General features: G+C 47.6%; 1 protein-coding gene across 3 annotated transcripts in view; it reads left to right on the top strand.

Annotated features, from left to right (window-relative positions):
• Positions 1 to 2,841: 2,841 nt before the first annotated feature.
• STX3 (syntaxin 3) overlaps positions 2,842 to 15,181 on the top strand; it is a 46,786-nt gene continuing 34,446 nt past the window's right edge. For all 3 annotated transcript variants that reach the window (XM_058526779.1, XM_058526776.1, XM_058526778.1), the window contains exon 1: positions 2,842 to 3,013. In XM_058526779.1, coding sequence (XP_058382762.1) covers positions 2,984 to 3,013 — 30 coding nt within the window. In that variant the 5' untranslated portion in view covers positions 2,842 to 2,983. The remainder of the gene's footprint in view (positions 3,014 to 15,181) is intronic.

The following is a 15,181-nucleotide window of genomic DNA, read 5'->3' as shown; positions in this document are numbered from 1 at the left end:
AGTTTTATTGAGATGCAATTGACATAAAACATTGTATTAGTTTAAGGTATACAATGTAATGATTTGATATATATATATAGTGAAATGATTGCCACAATAAGTTTAGTTAACCTTCATCTTAACCTTCATCGCCTCACATAGTTACAAATTTTTTTTCTTGTGATGAGAACTTTTAAGACCTACTTTCTTAGCAACTTTCAAATATACAATACGGTACTGTTAACTATAGTCATCATGCTGTAGAATACATCCCCAGATATTTGTACCTGTTGACCACCTTCACTGGTTTTGCCCTCACCCCCCTTTCCCACCTCTGGCAATCACCAGTCTGTTCTCTGTATCTATGAGTTTGAGGAAACCAAATTTCTTATTACCCAGTAAATATATTCTGTTAGGGATATGGAATCTTTCAAAACAAGAGATCCACGAATGAAAATAAAGGATACGTGATATTCTTGATCTCGAAAAGTCTGTGAATCATTAGTTTTAATCAGCTTCCTTATCTGAAAGATGAGAAAATAGATTGTGTGAGGTTAAGTGACAGCCGGTTTGTGGCAGAAACTCTGCTTCTAGAACTCAGGTCTCCTGGCTATGTGTCCAGCAATTGTTCTGCTGCCCCATAACAACTCTCCCTTCATGGAAAGCCCATCTTGTGAAGGACAGATTAAATTTCTTACATGTTTAGACAGGGGCAAGAAGCAAGAAATAGCGGTGGAAGTTACAAAGAGGAAAATTTTTGTTCTGTTTAACAAAAAACTTTTTAACAACAGTTGGAACTGTTCAACCAGGGAAGGAGCTTCCTTAAGAGTGTTTGGAAAAACTGTGAAAAAATTAAAATGGCAAAAAAAAAAAAAGGAAGATGAGTGGGTGTCTATGGCATGCTAGGCTTTGTCTAACGCACCTTTCTGGGTTATCTGATTTTATAACGGTCTGTGCCTTTGATGGTCTTGTAGCTATTTTTACAATTCTGTAAATTGTAGAAAACTGATAGTAATGCAAATGATTCTTGTTCATAGAGATGCAAATGAAATTTTCCTGGTGGAGCTGCAATTCATCTTCCCTGACACCCAGAAGCTAGTTTTACATTTATTAACACATTCATTTCAGAATTCCTGGTTGCTTATATAAATGTATCTGCTCTTTGGGGTCTCCTCTGAACCCAAAAGAGGATTCCCTAGTTACTTAATGAGTTAAATAAAATCTTTGATGTGTGCTCATTTTATAGTTGTATGAGAGTCATGATTTTATCCTTTTAAAAACAATTATCTTTTGCCGGGAGGCCTAGGGTGTTTCTGCCCTGGATGTGTTCAGACAGAGGCTGAATGGTCATCCTTGATCCTTAGTACAGACTCCTATGGTTCTTTTCAGACCTGTAATGTAAAGAATTGTTCACATATCTGTCTCCCTAAGGAGAATCTCTTTTCCTGAAGCGCGAGGACCTAGCTATCCCCACTAACTAAAATTTGTTAAGGGAAGGAGGTGGGATGTGCGATTTCTGATTTACTCACCTTTTCCATTTAGGACCACCAGGGGGCGGAGTAGCCTTCCTTCCCTTTACTAAGGACGGGAGACTCCACCTAGTGCGCGCCTGGGGTAGAAGGAAGCCTCCAGGACTAAAGAGAGAGGATCAGGGCTGAGAAGGGCAGGGTTCCACCTTCCCGATCGCGTACAGACGGTGTCTTTATGGGAGGCAATGAAGTCAGCATGGAGCAGGCACTCAGATCGCAGAAGAGGGCAAAGTTCTGTTAGAATTATGAAAATATTTACAGTCCTGTGACCTGAATGCATAGAGCACCTTCTCTTCCTGACTTGAGAATTGACGGCCGCATATGTCTGCTGGATATGTCATTTGTTCCCAAGAAGGAAGGCAAACAAGGAAGAGGGAAGAGAGGGTAGGGGTGGGGAGAGGAGAGGGGATAAACAGGGAGGGGCAGTGCGAAGAACCCGCCCACCTTTTCAGAGGGTACACCCACCTGGGATCTTGACACCACGTAGGAAATGAGAATGGCTTACGCTTTCCAATACAAACATCTATCTCACAACGCTGCTCTATAGGTGACGAATCAGTCACCCCTCCTCTGTCACCCAGGCCTCACAGCAAACTGTGAATTGGGTGTTATCTCTGATTTATTGATATGGAAACGGAGTCCTCTAGAGAAACAGCGCCTTTCCCAAAGTTATACAAATTGCTATTGGCAGGTGTTCTGACTTCAACACTGAACTGCTCGCATTTCTCTGCGGAGTCCCGATTGCCAACATGATGAAATCCAAATGCTTCGTCCCAGCCCGTCCCGTCCCACCTCATCTCTGGTTATTTCCTCTAGGAACGTCCTCTTTCAGATCCAATATGCAGTCCCCCACACTGTTCAAACTCCGTGACTTGGAATGCCCTTCCTCCAGGCGGAATTAGTTGCTTTTTCTCCCACCTATTATAGCACAAAACACACCGTCTTAGAGTTCTTTGTTTAGCAACGAATGAGTCTGTTGAGGCTGGATCCGAGCACGGAGCCTGGCACAGGTAGTGAATTGCTGTCGAATAGAAAGGATGGAATTGAGGTCAAACAGACCCCCTCGCTCTTCCTCGGCCCTGCGGCGGCATCTACCAGTGCCGGACCCTCTCCGCGGATTTCTCTGGTCCCTCGAGGGACCCGGGCTAGGGGAGGTGGAGGGAGGGCCGCCGAGGGCGGCGGGGCGCGGGCCCTTTAAGGAGGAGCGCGGGGCGCGGCCCAGGTGAGGGGCGGGTCTGCGGGCGGATCAGCGCTGCGCGCCGGCGCCGGCCCGGGAGGCGGATTCGGAGCGCGCGGCGCCGGCGGGGCCGGAGGGGGCGGCGCGGCGGAGCTTCTCGCGGCCTGGGACGCTCCTCCTCGCCGGCGGCCGCCGCCCTCCTCTGCCTGCGCCTCCAGCTCGCTCGCCCTGGCCGGGCCCGGCTGCGTCTTCCGGCCGCTCACCTGGGACGCGCTCACCTGGGCGCCGGGGCAGCAGGATGAAGGACCGGCTGGAGCAGCTGAAAGCCGTGAGTCCGCCGCCCCCGGGGCCGGGTCCCGCCGGGGGTGCAGCTGCGCGGGAGAGGGGCTTCCCTACCTTCGCCAGATCGGCGCTGGAGCGGGGCCGAGCGCGAGGCCTGCCCTCCCCAAGCCCCAGCGGCATCCCGCGCGCGTTCCGCAGCCTCCCCTCCCCTCTGGGGTCGTGTGCCGGGTGATTCCTGGCTAGGCTGCGATTTCCCTGGATGACAGCGTCTGTCCAGAGCTGGGGTCCGCGCGGGGTGCTTGGGCCTAGCGGAGCTTTCTGTGGGGTCAGGGGTCACCTCAGCCCTTACCCACTGCAGCCTGGCACTGTGCCCAGGACCAGCCTTCTATCTCCTTCCTTGTCTCCCGAGCCGGCTGCCCTCTCCCCCGGAAAGCTCCTGGGTGACCTCCGGAGCTGTGAGCTGGTCACGTGCCAGGATGGTGCAGCTCCTCGCCATCCGGCAGTCTATAATTATTAATTTCTCCTGAATCCTCAGGACAGCTGGATAGGGCAAAGGATCTGAAGGTAGACCGCCTCCAGCCCTGCCGCACAAAAGCTGTAAATCCTTAGGCTGCTTATTCTTTTGAGCCTCTGTTTCCTTATCTGTCAAATGGGGATGATCATACCTTAGAGATTTGTTATGAGATCAAATGACATAATAACCCTCGATATAGAAAAGTGTCAAACGTGAGTTTTTGAGTTAGATATTCATTGACTCATTCAACAAATAATTATTGAGTGCTGTCTAGGGGGCAGGCCCTGTGCTAAGCCCTGGGGATTGGGTGACACAGGCTCTGTCTTAATGGAATGTAAAATCTAGCTCTTGATACAAAGTCTTCCATCTACTTGGGAGCTTGGTAGAAATGTAGAAGCTTAGACCCCAGTCTGGACCTACAGAATTAGAATCTGATTATTCACAAATCTCCCCAGTGATTCGTGAGCATTTTGGGAAGCAGGGGGCTGGATAGAACTGGGGTTGCCTCCTGGCTCCACTGCTAACTAGCTCTCCTTTAACCTCTGAGTCTAAGTTTTCTCATCTTTACAATGCGTGGTTGTGAGGACTAAAAGCAAGAGAGCGTGCAGAGCCCTTTGGATGGTGCATGACACATATAGGGCGAATAGATGGTAAATATTATGCTGAGAACTGTAAAAGCTCCTTGGAAAAATACAGGCCTCATATGAGTGTGAGGGACTCCTGGGATGATGTCGCAATTGTTTTTCTTTCTCCTCCCTCGTCTTGGGCGAGACCTTCATGACCCTTTCACCTGCTCTGGGTAGTAGGGCGATGGGGAAGTGAGAGAAGCAAAGGGACAGTTGCTGATTGTGGGGTGAGCCTCCCTGCCTCCTACATGTCATCTGAGCCTCACAACATCCCGGTTACGGGGCAGAATTTATGGCCCCTATTTTTCTAGATGAGGAAACCAGAGCTAAGCCTGGGTAGGCAGGATGCTGCGGGTCACAGAGCTGGTCAGGTCACAAGCAGGGGAGGAACCCAGACTCCTAACACTCTTCATGGTGCTCTTTCCCTGTAGCATGCTGGTTGGGGAGGCAGAAAGGAAAGAGGACCATGGCTTTTGAAGATCTTCCCTTATCAGCACACGCAGCAGTCATAAAACAATGCAAAACTGAACAGCAGGCAGAGGCGGCTCCCTTCCTTTAGTTAGGAAATCCATAGAGGAGGATACTCCACGGCCCCTTTCAAAAGCCCATTGTCAACAAACAGCAAAGAGTCTTCTCTGAGCTTTGGGTTCCAAGTATAAATTCAGGTTGCCAGGGAACCCAGGCAGTCCCTTTGCTTCTCCGAGCCTCATTCACCCGCTGTAAAACTGAGCTAATGCTCTGTTTCCTCCCTGCACCTCTTGGCGATGTGGTGAAAGTGAGACTATAGACGGTGCTGTTATTATGGGGGTGCTGTTCTCAAGTCATGGGTGCTGCTCTAGCGTTTTGGAGCAGGGAGATGGGTGTTGACACTGTGCAAAGAGGACTGGGCTGCAGGTTGAAAGGGTTCTAATTGTGGCTCTGCCACTTAATAGCTGTGTTGTTTTGTGTCACTTTACTTCTCTGCTTCTCTATTCCCCCTTTGCAAAACCAAGAGTTGGGTTGATCTCAGAAGCCCCTCCTGGCAATATTAAAATATTAATGTTTTCCAAGAAGACTGTTGTTAAGGTTTATATACATTTTGGTTTCTAGTTCACCTTCTGCCCCTTTCCTCTGGCCCCCAGGAGAGAGATCGCCCTCACTACAACAAGATTACTATCTTCTCTCTTTGATTCCTTTTATCAACGAAAGGCAAGGCGTTTGTTAACAAGGCTTTTGTTAACTCGCATCAAACTGATTTTACATTGAGCAGCCTGTGCAATCTCTTTCTGTGGGATCTTTCTAAACCCTGGGGGAGGGGAGGTGATAACTACCTCCAGATAGCTGGAGGGCTGTCATGCGCAGGAGATTAGCTTTGCTCTGTGTGGATACAAGGAGAAGATGTGAAGTTGATGGGTAGAAATTAGGACTCTGTGGAAAGCATTTTTACTGGTCAGAGCTGCCCGAGGATGGGATGGGCTGGCTGGAAGGGTCGTAGTCCCTCAAGTCTGGGAGGGAGGCAAGAAGCTTGCTGGGATGTTGAATGTTGTAGGAATTTGAGCATCTCTTTGAGGGAGGGGAGGTGACCAAGGAGATTTAAGGCCTCCATCATCCCTGAGGATGTGTGGTTCTCTAAAATTCTTCATTGTTTGTGACCTTATCCTAAGCACTGTGAGACTGTGGCGTCCATAGGACTGAGGTCTTAGAGTTGCACCTGTAAAGTGGATCATCATACCCCCCCCCGTAGGGTCATTGTGAGGGTGATGATCACCCACCACAGTAAATGGGAGTTCCCCAAAATTGACGCTGCTGGGAGCAGCGTCCACACTGAAGGGCATGGCCTCCTGAGGCCATGGTCACAAGACCTGACTCATCTTATCTCCTGCACTGCTCCTCCTTGTAGGCTTCCTCAGGAGCCTGCCTCTTCAGTGACGTAGGACAGGCTTGCCTGGAATGTGCAGTGCCTACACCCAGCCTGTCTCACAAGGCAGTTCATGCTGATTTCTCACTAGTTGAACTTTGGATCCGCTGAGTCCAGACAATTCCTGTCTGAGAACCACTTGCTGGGCCCTCTTTTCGCTCAGCAAACATTTACTGAGCACCTACTGTGTCCCAGGCCCTGCTGGGTGCTGGGTTTTAATGGTGATTAACACATGTTCCAGGACCTTAGGAAGTTCTCGGTCAGATAGGTAGACAAAAAACAGACATGATGATAGCATCCTTGTGGTAGAAGCAACCATAGGAAGACCCTGTCGGCTGGCCTCTGGGACATGGGGACAGGACGTTAGGGAGTAGGGGGGTGCTTCCTGGGAGAAGGGATGCTTGAGTTCAGGTTCCTCTTGAAATCCTTGTTAAGATTCAAGTCTAATTTCTTGAGATGCATGTAGAGTCTCCTAAGAAGAAAGACAAGGATCCTGGGTTTTCTCAACCCCTCTCCCATTGGTGCTTCATGTATAGACACCGTCAGTGCTTTTTGACCTCCATGTGCTGGGCTTGCTCATCCTCATCCTTTTTGACCTCATTCTGCTGGGCATCATAGGCAGAATTATTACACAGAGTCCTGGTCTTAAGAGTAAAAGGTCATATAGGAAAACAAAGGGATGTATTTCATGAAAAGAGAACCCCCAAAATCAAAGGTAGATACTAGAGAAGCTGGTGATGTATGGACTAGGTCAAGGTCTTTGGACCCCCTTGGAAACTGACCTAGGGAGAACTGGAAATAACTCGGGAGGTACTGGCCCCTCCAAGGCCAGCACCCATCCGGCCACACTAATGAAATCAACCACCTGAGGCTTTAAAGGCCGGACTTACTTTTTACTCTTTCTGTTCTGTCTTGTGTCTTGCATCCCAAGGGGCTTGTCCTTTGGCCTCCTTCCCCATCTGAAGGTCTGGGATCTCTGTGGGATCAGAGTGCCTCAGGATAACGGTTATAGTGTAAGCCCATCAGAAACAGGGAGCTGTACTTCCCCTATAGAGCTCGATTCAGTCAATAAATATATATTGAGCTCCTACTGTGTGCCGGGTGCTTTGGATCTTAACCAGATCGTAACATCCCAACTTGAGAATCTCGTCATTGAGCTTCAACCTGAGAGTCTTTTCACCCAGATTCCATCCTTTAGTGATAAGGTTTCTACTAGTCCGTGATGTCTTCCTCGCCCTCTCTCTCTCCCTGGGAGGGTTCATTTGCTGGGTTGGCTGTTTTGCTGTGAGCAGACGGGAAGCAGGGCTGAGATGAGAGTGACAGGGATTGAGTAGGGATTACAGACCCATCAGCCCTCAGAGGCCAGAAGAGAACATGCTTAGATGAGAGAAGGGGATTAGTTTTATTTTTATTCCTGTGAGCGTGGGGGAGGCTGGTGGACTGCACGGAGCTAAGGGAGAGATGGTTGTCCATGTTGACCTCTCCCTTTCAGTGCTCCCTTCCCCTTCTGTCAAAATTCCTGCCCATCTTCCAAACTCATTCTTTACAGGTAATGCTCCCTAACGGCAGCCTAGAATATTCTCCCTCCATTCCGGCAGCCTGCATGGGCTGTCTATCGCTTTGTAGCAAAATACCTTTCTTCTGTTGTCAGTTGGGTTTTTGGTTACCATGGAGTGTGCTTAAAACCACCTTCGGTTTTTTGTTGTTGTTGTTGTTGAAGAAGAGTGGCCCTGAGCTAACATCTGTTGCCAATCTTCCTCTTTTTGCTGGAGGAATATTGACCTTGAGCTAACATCTGTGCTAATCTTCCTCTATTTTATATGTGGGATGCTGCCACAGCATGGCTTGATGAGCGGTGTGTAGGTCCGCGCCTGGGATCCGAACCTGCGAACCCCAGGCCACAGAAGTGGAGCATGCGAACTTAACCACTACGCCACTGGGCCGGCCCCCTTCTGTTTGTTTTTTATGAATTGGACTCTTTTCCTCCCAGGTCCTGTTGTCTTTAAGATCGATGGTTCTATTACTTGTTGTCACCATATCAACTACAGTAACAATGACCATTTGTTGAGCAGCTACTTCCTATTGGACAGCACATGTGTTAGGTGCCTGACATACCTTGTCTCTAATCCTCTCAACCCTGCAAGTCCAGGTGGTGGTGTATAATATTCCCATTTTACAGGTAAGGGAATTGAGATACAGATTTGATTAAGATCCCCACTGGGAAGTGGTGGGATCACGAATTGATCATGTCTGTCCTGCTTTTTTACATCACCCTACACTGCATTTGATCATCTCCCCAACTACACTGGATGTTCCTTGATGCAGTGGCAGAGAGAATGTTCCTCTGGGGCCCCAGAGCCTAGCACTCTGCATGGCGGTCATCTATTAAACACTTGTCTGTTGACAGATAAACAACAGCCTGGCCCTTGCACACTTCTTATACATCATAACTTACTCTTCCTGCTCTGTTCCGTGTGGGTTGGTGAAACTTGCCTGAAGTGCCACATTTACTCAGGGAATGCATAAATTTGCTAACAAAGCCAGAGGACGCTATTTCCATCTTCAAGAACAAGCACAGATGAGTTCCAGGGCTTCTAACTATACCTAAAAACCCAGCCCAATACATCTGGGAGGGTTGCCCCTGTTCAGAAAGACAATGAAGGAGGAGATGTGGATACTACAGTGAAAATCTAGCTACCCCATTCTTTCCTTGGCAGAATCTTATACATCCCTTAAGGCTCGGTTCCAGTGTCATCACTGCGGGGAACCTTCCAGATCCCGAGCTGACGGCATTTACCATGTCTTCCCTGAGATTTCCTCAGACTCTTTCTTGTTTTTTGATATATGAAAGCAGCCACATGGTGTTGTAATTTCAGAAGCTGCCTGCCCTGTTAGGTCCTGGTCTCTGAGAGAGCACAGACCCCCTCATACCTCATTCCCCCTGTATTTTTACTTCACAGCCCACAGCTGGGAAAGCTGTAAACCCTACCATCCAGTGGATGAATGGGGATATTCTGCAAATGAACTTACCTGAAGATTCTGTAGTCCCTGAGGGGCCTTATCTCCAGCCACCTTTCTATCAGGGCCCCCTGCAACTTCCTCCCTTACCACCATCTGTGCTGTGAGGTCAGCCTGTTTTCTGGCATTGGCCAGTCTCCATGGCAACGTTCCCCAGTCTCCGTCTGGAGACTGTGAGTGAAGTTCAACCCCCATTTAGAGAGATTAGTGGAGCGTATACTGTCTGGGTATATTTAGCTGTCTGGGTGAGGGCGACTTGGTCTGGCCTCAGATTTGCTTTTTTTTAAAAAATAAGGTTTTTATTCTAGACTAATTTTAGATTTACAGAAAAGTTACGAAGATAGTACAGAGAGTTCCTGTCCACTCCTCACCCGATTTCCTCCATTGTTAACTTCTTGCATTACGATGGTACATTTGTCAAAACTGAGAAACTGATATTGGTACATTACTGTTCACTAACCTCCAGACTCTATTTGGATTTTCCTCTTTTTTCCACGAATGTCCCTTTTTCTGTTCTAGGATGCAATCCAGGACACCACATTGCATTTAGTTGTCATGTTTCCTTAGCCTCCTCTGGCCTGTGTCAGCTTCTCGGTCTTTCTTGTTTTTCATGACCTTGTCCATACGGCGTCTGTTTTTCAGTGCTTTGGAAGTGTGTTCATTTCCGGTGGCCAGTGCTGCACGCTACAGCTGGGGGTGTGGGGACTGCTGTGCTGAGGCATCGCTCTGTGATGGTTAAGAACGAGGCTCTGCAGCCAGCTGCCTAGGCTCTCCTCCCCTCTCAGACACTCACTGTCTGCATGATCTTGGGCAGGTTAATTGGCATCTTAATGCTTTAGTCTTCTCAGCTGTCAGATGGGGAGGGTCCCCGGAAGATTGTTGGAGAGATTCAATGCCTTGGTAAATATCAAGCACAAGTCTTAGAAGAATCCTCAGCATGTATGGAGTGCTCAAAAAATGTTACATATTAAATAACTATTGGTGAAGTGTTCTAGAAAGATCATGACGGGGACAGAGGCTGAAAGGAAGGGTTGAGGAGAGGGCTGAGGATGGAATGGGGAAGAAGACATTATTATTTCCTTCCTCCTTTCTGTATCCTTGACAACTGGATGCTGTGGGGGTGTTGATGGGGCAGGGAGGGAAGGAAGTTAGAAAAGAGTGAAGAAGGCTAGGGTGGGGGAGGAAGTTCTGAAGGGGGACCTGAGCTCTCCAGGAGGAAGCAGAAGGTATTCCTTGAATCTCCTTCAATGGATCCTGGGATGAGAGAGCCATCCCAGGCTCCTCTTACCCCGAATGGCCTTCCTGTAGGTATCCTTTAGGTAAATCCACTTGACCTTCAAAATTTCCCCCAGGAGTTACCTCTCTGGACATTCTCTAATAGGCCTCCATATTCCCCTGGCTCTGCGTTGAATTCAGGCGAAGTTGGGCACCCCATCTTCTCCTGGGGGTACAGTTCCTTGTCCTAACTGTCGTCATCCCTCACCACGTGGAGTTGTAATGACCCACGTGTCTGTCTGCCTCCCATTTGAGACAGTGAGGTCCTGGAGAACAGGGGTGCTGAGTTTGGTTTGTGTATCTCCAGCGTCTGTGCTATTGCTTGGCAAATGATAGATGTTCAATAAATACTGTTGGATGAATGAATGAACAAATGAGTCTGTTACTCTGGATGGGACCTTTAGTGACAAGGAGGATGTTGTGGGTGTTGGCGGTGGTTGTGGGACCCCAAGATTTCTCTCTTAAGTTAATGCACTGTGAACAGTGGATTGGACCAAGCAGGGTTCCAGGCCTGGCTTTCTTCCTTATTAGTTGTGTGATTCTGGATGACTTAACCTCCTTTACCACAGATGACTCATCACTGTAGATAACATCTACCCGGAGGGCATTTTTGTTTTGTTATTTTTCTCCTTCCTTTCTTTAGGTGGACTTCTATCCCTTTCAGTGTCCCTTCTCTAGACCTAGCTCAGGTCCTGAGAAGCAGAAGCAGATAGGAATTAACATGGCATGTGGGGATGAAACTTCGATGCAAGATCTTTTCAAACACACGTAGAAGACTAAAAAATATCGACCATTTATTAAGACAAAGAAAATGTCAAATTCCACAGCATATTAAGCTGTATAGGCCGTGTTCCCTGATAATGATATAATAAAATTAGAAATTAACAGTACAATAATAGTCCTCCTCAGGTTGACCTGCTTTGGAAATTTAAAAACACCTTTCTGAATAACTCTTGGGTTAAAAAGATATCAAAATGGAGATGACAGACTATTTAGAAATGAATGATAATGAGGGAAGTAAATATCAAACTTTGTGAGAATGGAGCAGAAGCAGAATTCACAGGGAGCTTTGTTTCTTTAAATGCATGTGGTAGAAAAATGACTTCATTCAAATAAATAAACTAAATTTCAGTTCATTCTAAGGGACCTGCTGTCATCTTCTGAGAATTGACATTAGAATTGCATCTTTAGCAGAAACTCTAGAGAAAACAAGGCCTGATTCTCTACTTTAGATGGCATGGTCTTGGGCATTTAATATGTACCCTGCATTGCTCTAAACATTTCACATGTAAAAACTAATTTAATCCTCACAGTAATTCTGTGAGCAGATTATTCATATTAGAAATGAGGAAACCGAGGCACAGAGAGGTTAAGTAACTTGTTTAAGATCACACAGCTACTAAGTGGCAGAGCCGGTGTTTCAACTCAGGCAGTCAGATGTATCTCTACATACATGCACAGTCATAGGATGATATGCACTTGTATCTTTTTCATTCATGCATATGGATTAGTCCAATTTAATTTGATTGACATTGAAGTGTCTCCTGAAATAAGCGAGGGTGTGTTACCGAGCCAGAGTAGGAAGGGTGTCCTCAAGCAGAGTATAGAGGGTAAGAACAGGGTCCTGGGTTCCCACAGACCTGCTTGTGAGTCCTAATGCTACCACTTATTAGTTGAGTCACTTGGGATGAGTTATTTAACCTAATTAAGTAGTGGCCTCATCTGTAAATGGGGAAAGTAATATTTGTCCCTCAGGTTGATGTAAGAATTAGATAAAATATTTCAAACCAAGAATGGCTGTGACCAAGTGCACACATATCATCTAGTAGCAGCGTTGTCATGGCAGAATGCGTGAAGTCTGGGGTCATGGGGGACGTTGGCTCTTGTCCAGTTGTCCACTGACTCGCTCGCCTTGGGCTAATCTGGTAATGAGTTTATTCCTCAGTGTCTTCCTCTTCTGGATAGGGCCAAGTCTGCCTCACATTTTTCAGCGAGAACAACATCTTGAAAGTAGAAGCGTGAGGCTCACCTAGGGTATCGTTACCTGTCCGTTTCCTCCTGATTCATCTGACAAGCGTTGTTGGGGAAGATGCAGTTCAGTAGAAAGGGGAAGTGTTCCCTCTGGGAAGGTTTCACGGGAAGAGAGAACAGTGTTGGAGGGAGCATGGGGGTTGGAGAACGGCCACTTGATTCTGACTCTAAGTGGGGAACAGAGAGCACCCACTGCCTGTTGGGAGCTGACACGCTCACTCAGAATTTCTGGCTTCTTTTAATTAAAGACGAGGGACTGGAAAAACCAGGTGTTGGGCAGTGTGTGCCTGGGTGTGTGTGTGTGTGTGTTTGTGTGTTTGGAATCCTTGCAAGTGGTGGTGGTTGTCTTTGGGAATCCACAGACCCTCGTCCTAGAGAGAGGCCAGTGGGGGAAGTGGGCAGCCAGGACAAGAAATATCACATGTCATTGTCTCTTTGAATCAAATTTATTGGGAGAAAATCTGGGTTTGTAAAGAGCTCTTTGCCAGATGAGCTCTTTAAATGTGGAGAGGAGGTGGCGCCAGAATTGGTGCTCACCTGCTGGTGCCGGGGGGCTCCCGCCCCTGGCAGCCCCAATCCTTTAATACCCTGCTGTGGGAAGTTAGGGGCCAGATGTCCCTTGCCCTCTGTCATTATTTTCCTCACCCAGAAATGTTCCTGAGAGTTCCTGAGCCTTCTATCTTATCCTGGGGTCTGGCACCTGTGAGAGAGCTGGTGAATGGGGACCTCTTCCTTTGGGACGGCTTCCTCTTTCTGTCTCTGTCCTTTCCTTCTGTCTCACTGCTCTGATTAGTAATGACCCTGAAGGAACTGCTGGTGATTTAAACTTAGTTTGCAGCCCTGTTTTAACGTGGAAAGGAGTGAGGGGACTCCCTGTTCGTTTTGGCATCCATTCATCCACTTCAGTGGCTTTCCAGCCAGCTAAGCTTCCTTCTTCTTTCTTTTTCTCTTCCTTCCTTTTCTCTCTTGACGACAAGATTCTTTCTTAAAATGAAGTGTTATGTTCAACCCCAGCGTATGAAGCAGATAAAAGTGAAGCTATGCAGATTGAAGAGGGGGTGAGGGCCCGCCTACTTGACTCCCCACTCTGTGACTTCCCTGGATGGTTTCTGAGGCACATCTGAGGTCTCCTGGGGATCCACAAAGCTGCACTGGAAAGCTAAGCTCCTTACTTGGTGAGAAAACCCAAGGCTTAACGGAGACAAGTGCTGGCCCCAAGACCCATAGCTCCTCTCTCACAGCGCGGCTTTCTGCAGGGCTGGCTGCTGCTCTCCTTCGCTCCCGGCTGCTCTCAGTGATAGGCTGCTTTGGCGGAGGCAGTGGCATAAGCAAGGACTTAGGACGGACCACCTATGCTTGAGCCTTGACTGTGCAAATTCAGTAGCTGGGAGACCTTGAATAACTTAGAGCTTCTCTGACCTGCAAGTTCTCAACTACAGATGGGGTTCATGGTGTACGTGAAGCAGCTGGAGTGTTGTGGCCACCTAGCACCTAGTAGGGGCTTTATAGGTGGCAAATATTTTTATTAAAGGAGCTAATGAAGAGGGACCCATGGTCACATAGACTGAGGATGATAGAGAAGGCAGTTGAGAGAAAGGCAGGGAGTGTTGAGTGAGAGGAATTGCAGATTAAGTCGCTTCATGTTGAGTTCTGGGCCCCTGAACTCTTCATTCTCTGTCCAGAGAGGAGGTCGTAGCCCTGGCTGCCCTCACTGAATTTTGGGGCACATTTCAGAGCTGGGGTGGATGATAGATCCTGGGTTCTAGCTCAGTGCTGCCTGAGTCTTTGGCGGTATCTCCCAACAACTGGCGGGAGGGGCAGCAAGAGGCCCGGGTAGGGGTGGGGAGAGGAAGTGGTGGCTAGGTACATGATTCTTACATACACTTTTTACTGTGGCTGATGTTGCAGCTATTGTAACGTTCCTATTACCACACATCTTGATTCTTTGATAAAGATGCTGAAGTTCTCTTCTTGGCCGTGTGCAGTCATGTGGGCTGAAGATAAAGGGCATCATGTGCCTTCCTTGCTCTTGAGGTCCCTGAGGCCTCTTGGTCTGGAAGAACCCAGCTATGTCAGAAGGGGAGGAGCCCTTGCCCTGGGATCTGGTGGATCCCCTTCTGGAGAAGCCTGGTGGTATTTCCAGTGTCACGTAACTCCAGATAACCTGTGATGATGGCCTCTTCCTTGCATTTTCTGGACTAAACTTGGTTACTGCTGTTGTTGATGTTGTTATTTTATATTTTTGGAAGCAGCACATCACAGTGGGAAAAACTCTGTGGGAAGATGGCAATCAGGAAACCTGGGTTCTATTCCTGGCTGTGTCAGTAACTCATTATTTAGTGTTGGGCCCTGGTTTCCCCATCTCTGAGGGAGAGAATTTGATGATAGACTCTGTAAGAGTGCATTCAGCTCTACAAGTCACATATCTTATTTTTTTCTTTCCCCTTTATAGGTACTTGGATCCAGGTTGAAGCTATAGACACATTGATTTGGTTCAATATTACATACGGTTGCTTTATTGAGTTCTTACTATGTGCAATACATTGCATAAGGAGCTTTAAAATATTACCTTATTTAATCTTCGCAAAAGCCCTTGTAGACACTGTTGTTCCTGTCTTGTAGATAAGGAAATTGAGGCTCAGAGGTGTTAACCATTTGTCTAAGGCTCAGGGACTAATATGTGATGGAGCGAGTTGTAGAACCCTGGTCATCATGATGGTTTGGACCGATCTTATTGACTTAGCCTTTAGTGTGGAGAACTTCCTGTAGAGAACTCACTCTTTTAGACGTCCCGTCTTTATGGCTAGGAGATGGGGAAACTGACATTTATTAGGCACTAGTGTATGCCCAGTA

The sequence above is a fragment of the Diceros bicornis genome, chromosome 31 (genome assembly GCF_020826845.1).
Source record: "Diceros bicornis minor isolate mBicDic1 chromosome 31, mDicBic1.mat.cur, whole genome shotgun sequence".
Lineage (NCBI taxonomy): Eukaryota > Metazoa > Chordata > Mammalia > Perissodactyla > Rhinocerotidae > Diceros > Diceros bicornis.
The sequence above is the reverse complement of the archived record's forward strand: the minus strand, read 5'-3'. Positions and strand labels throughout refer to the sequence as shown.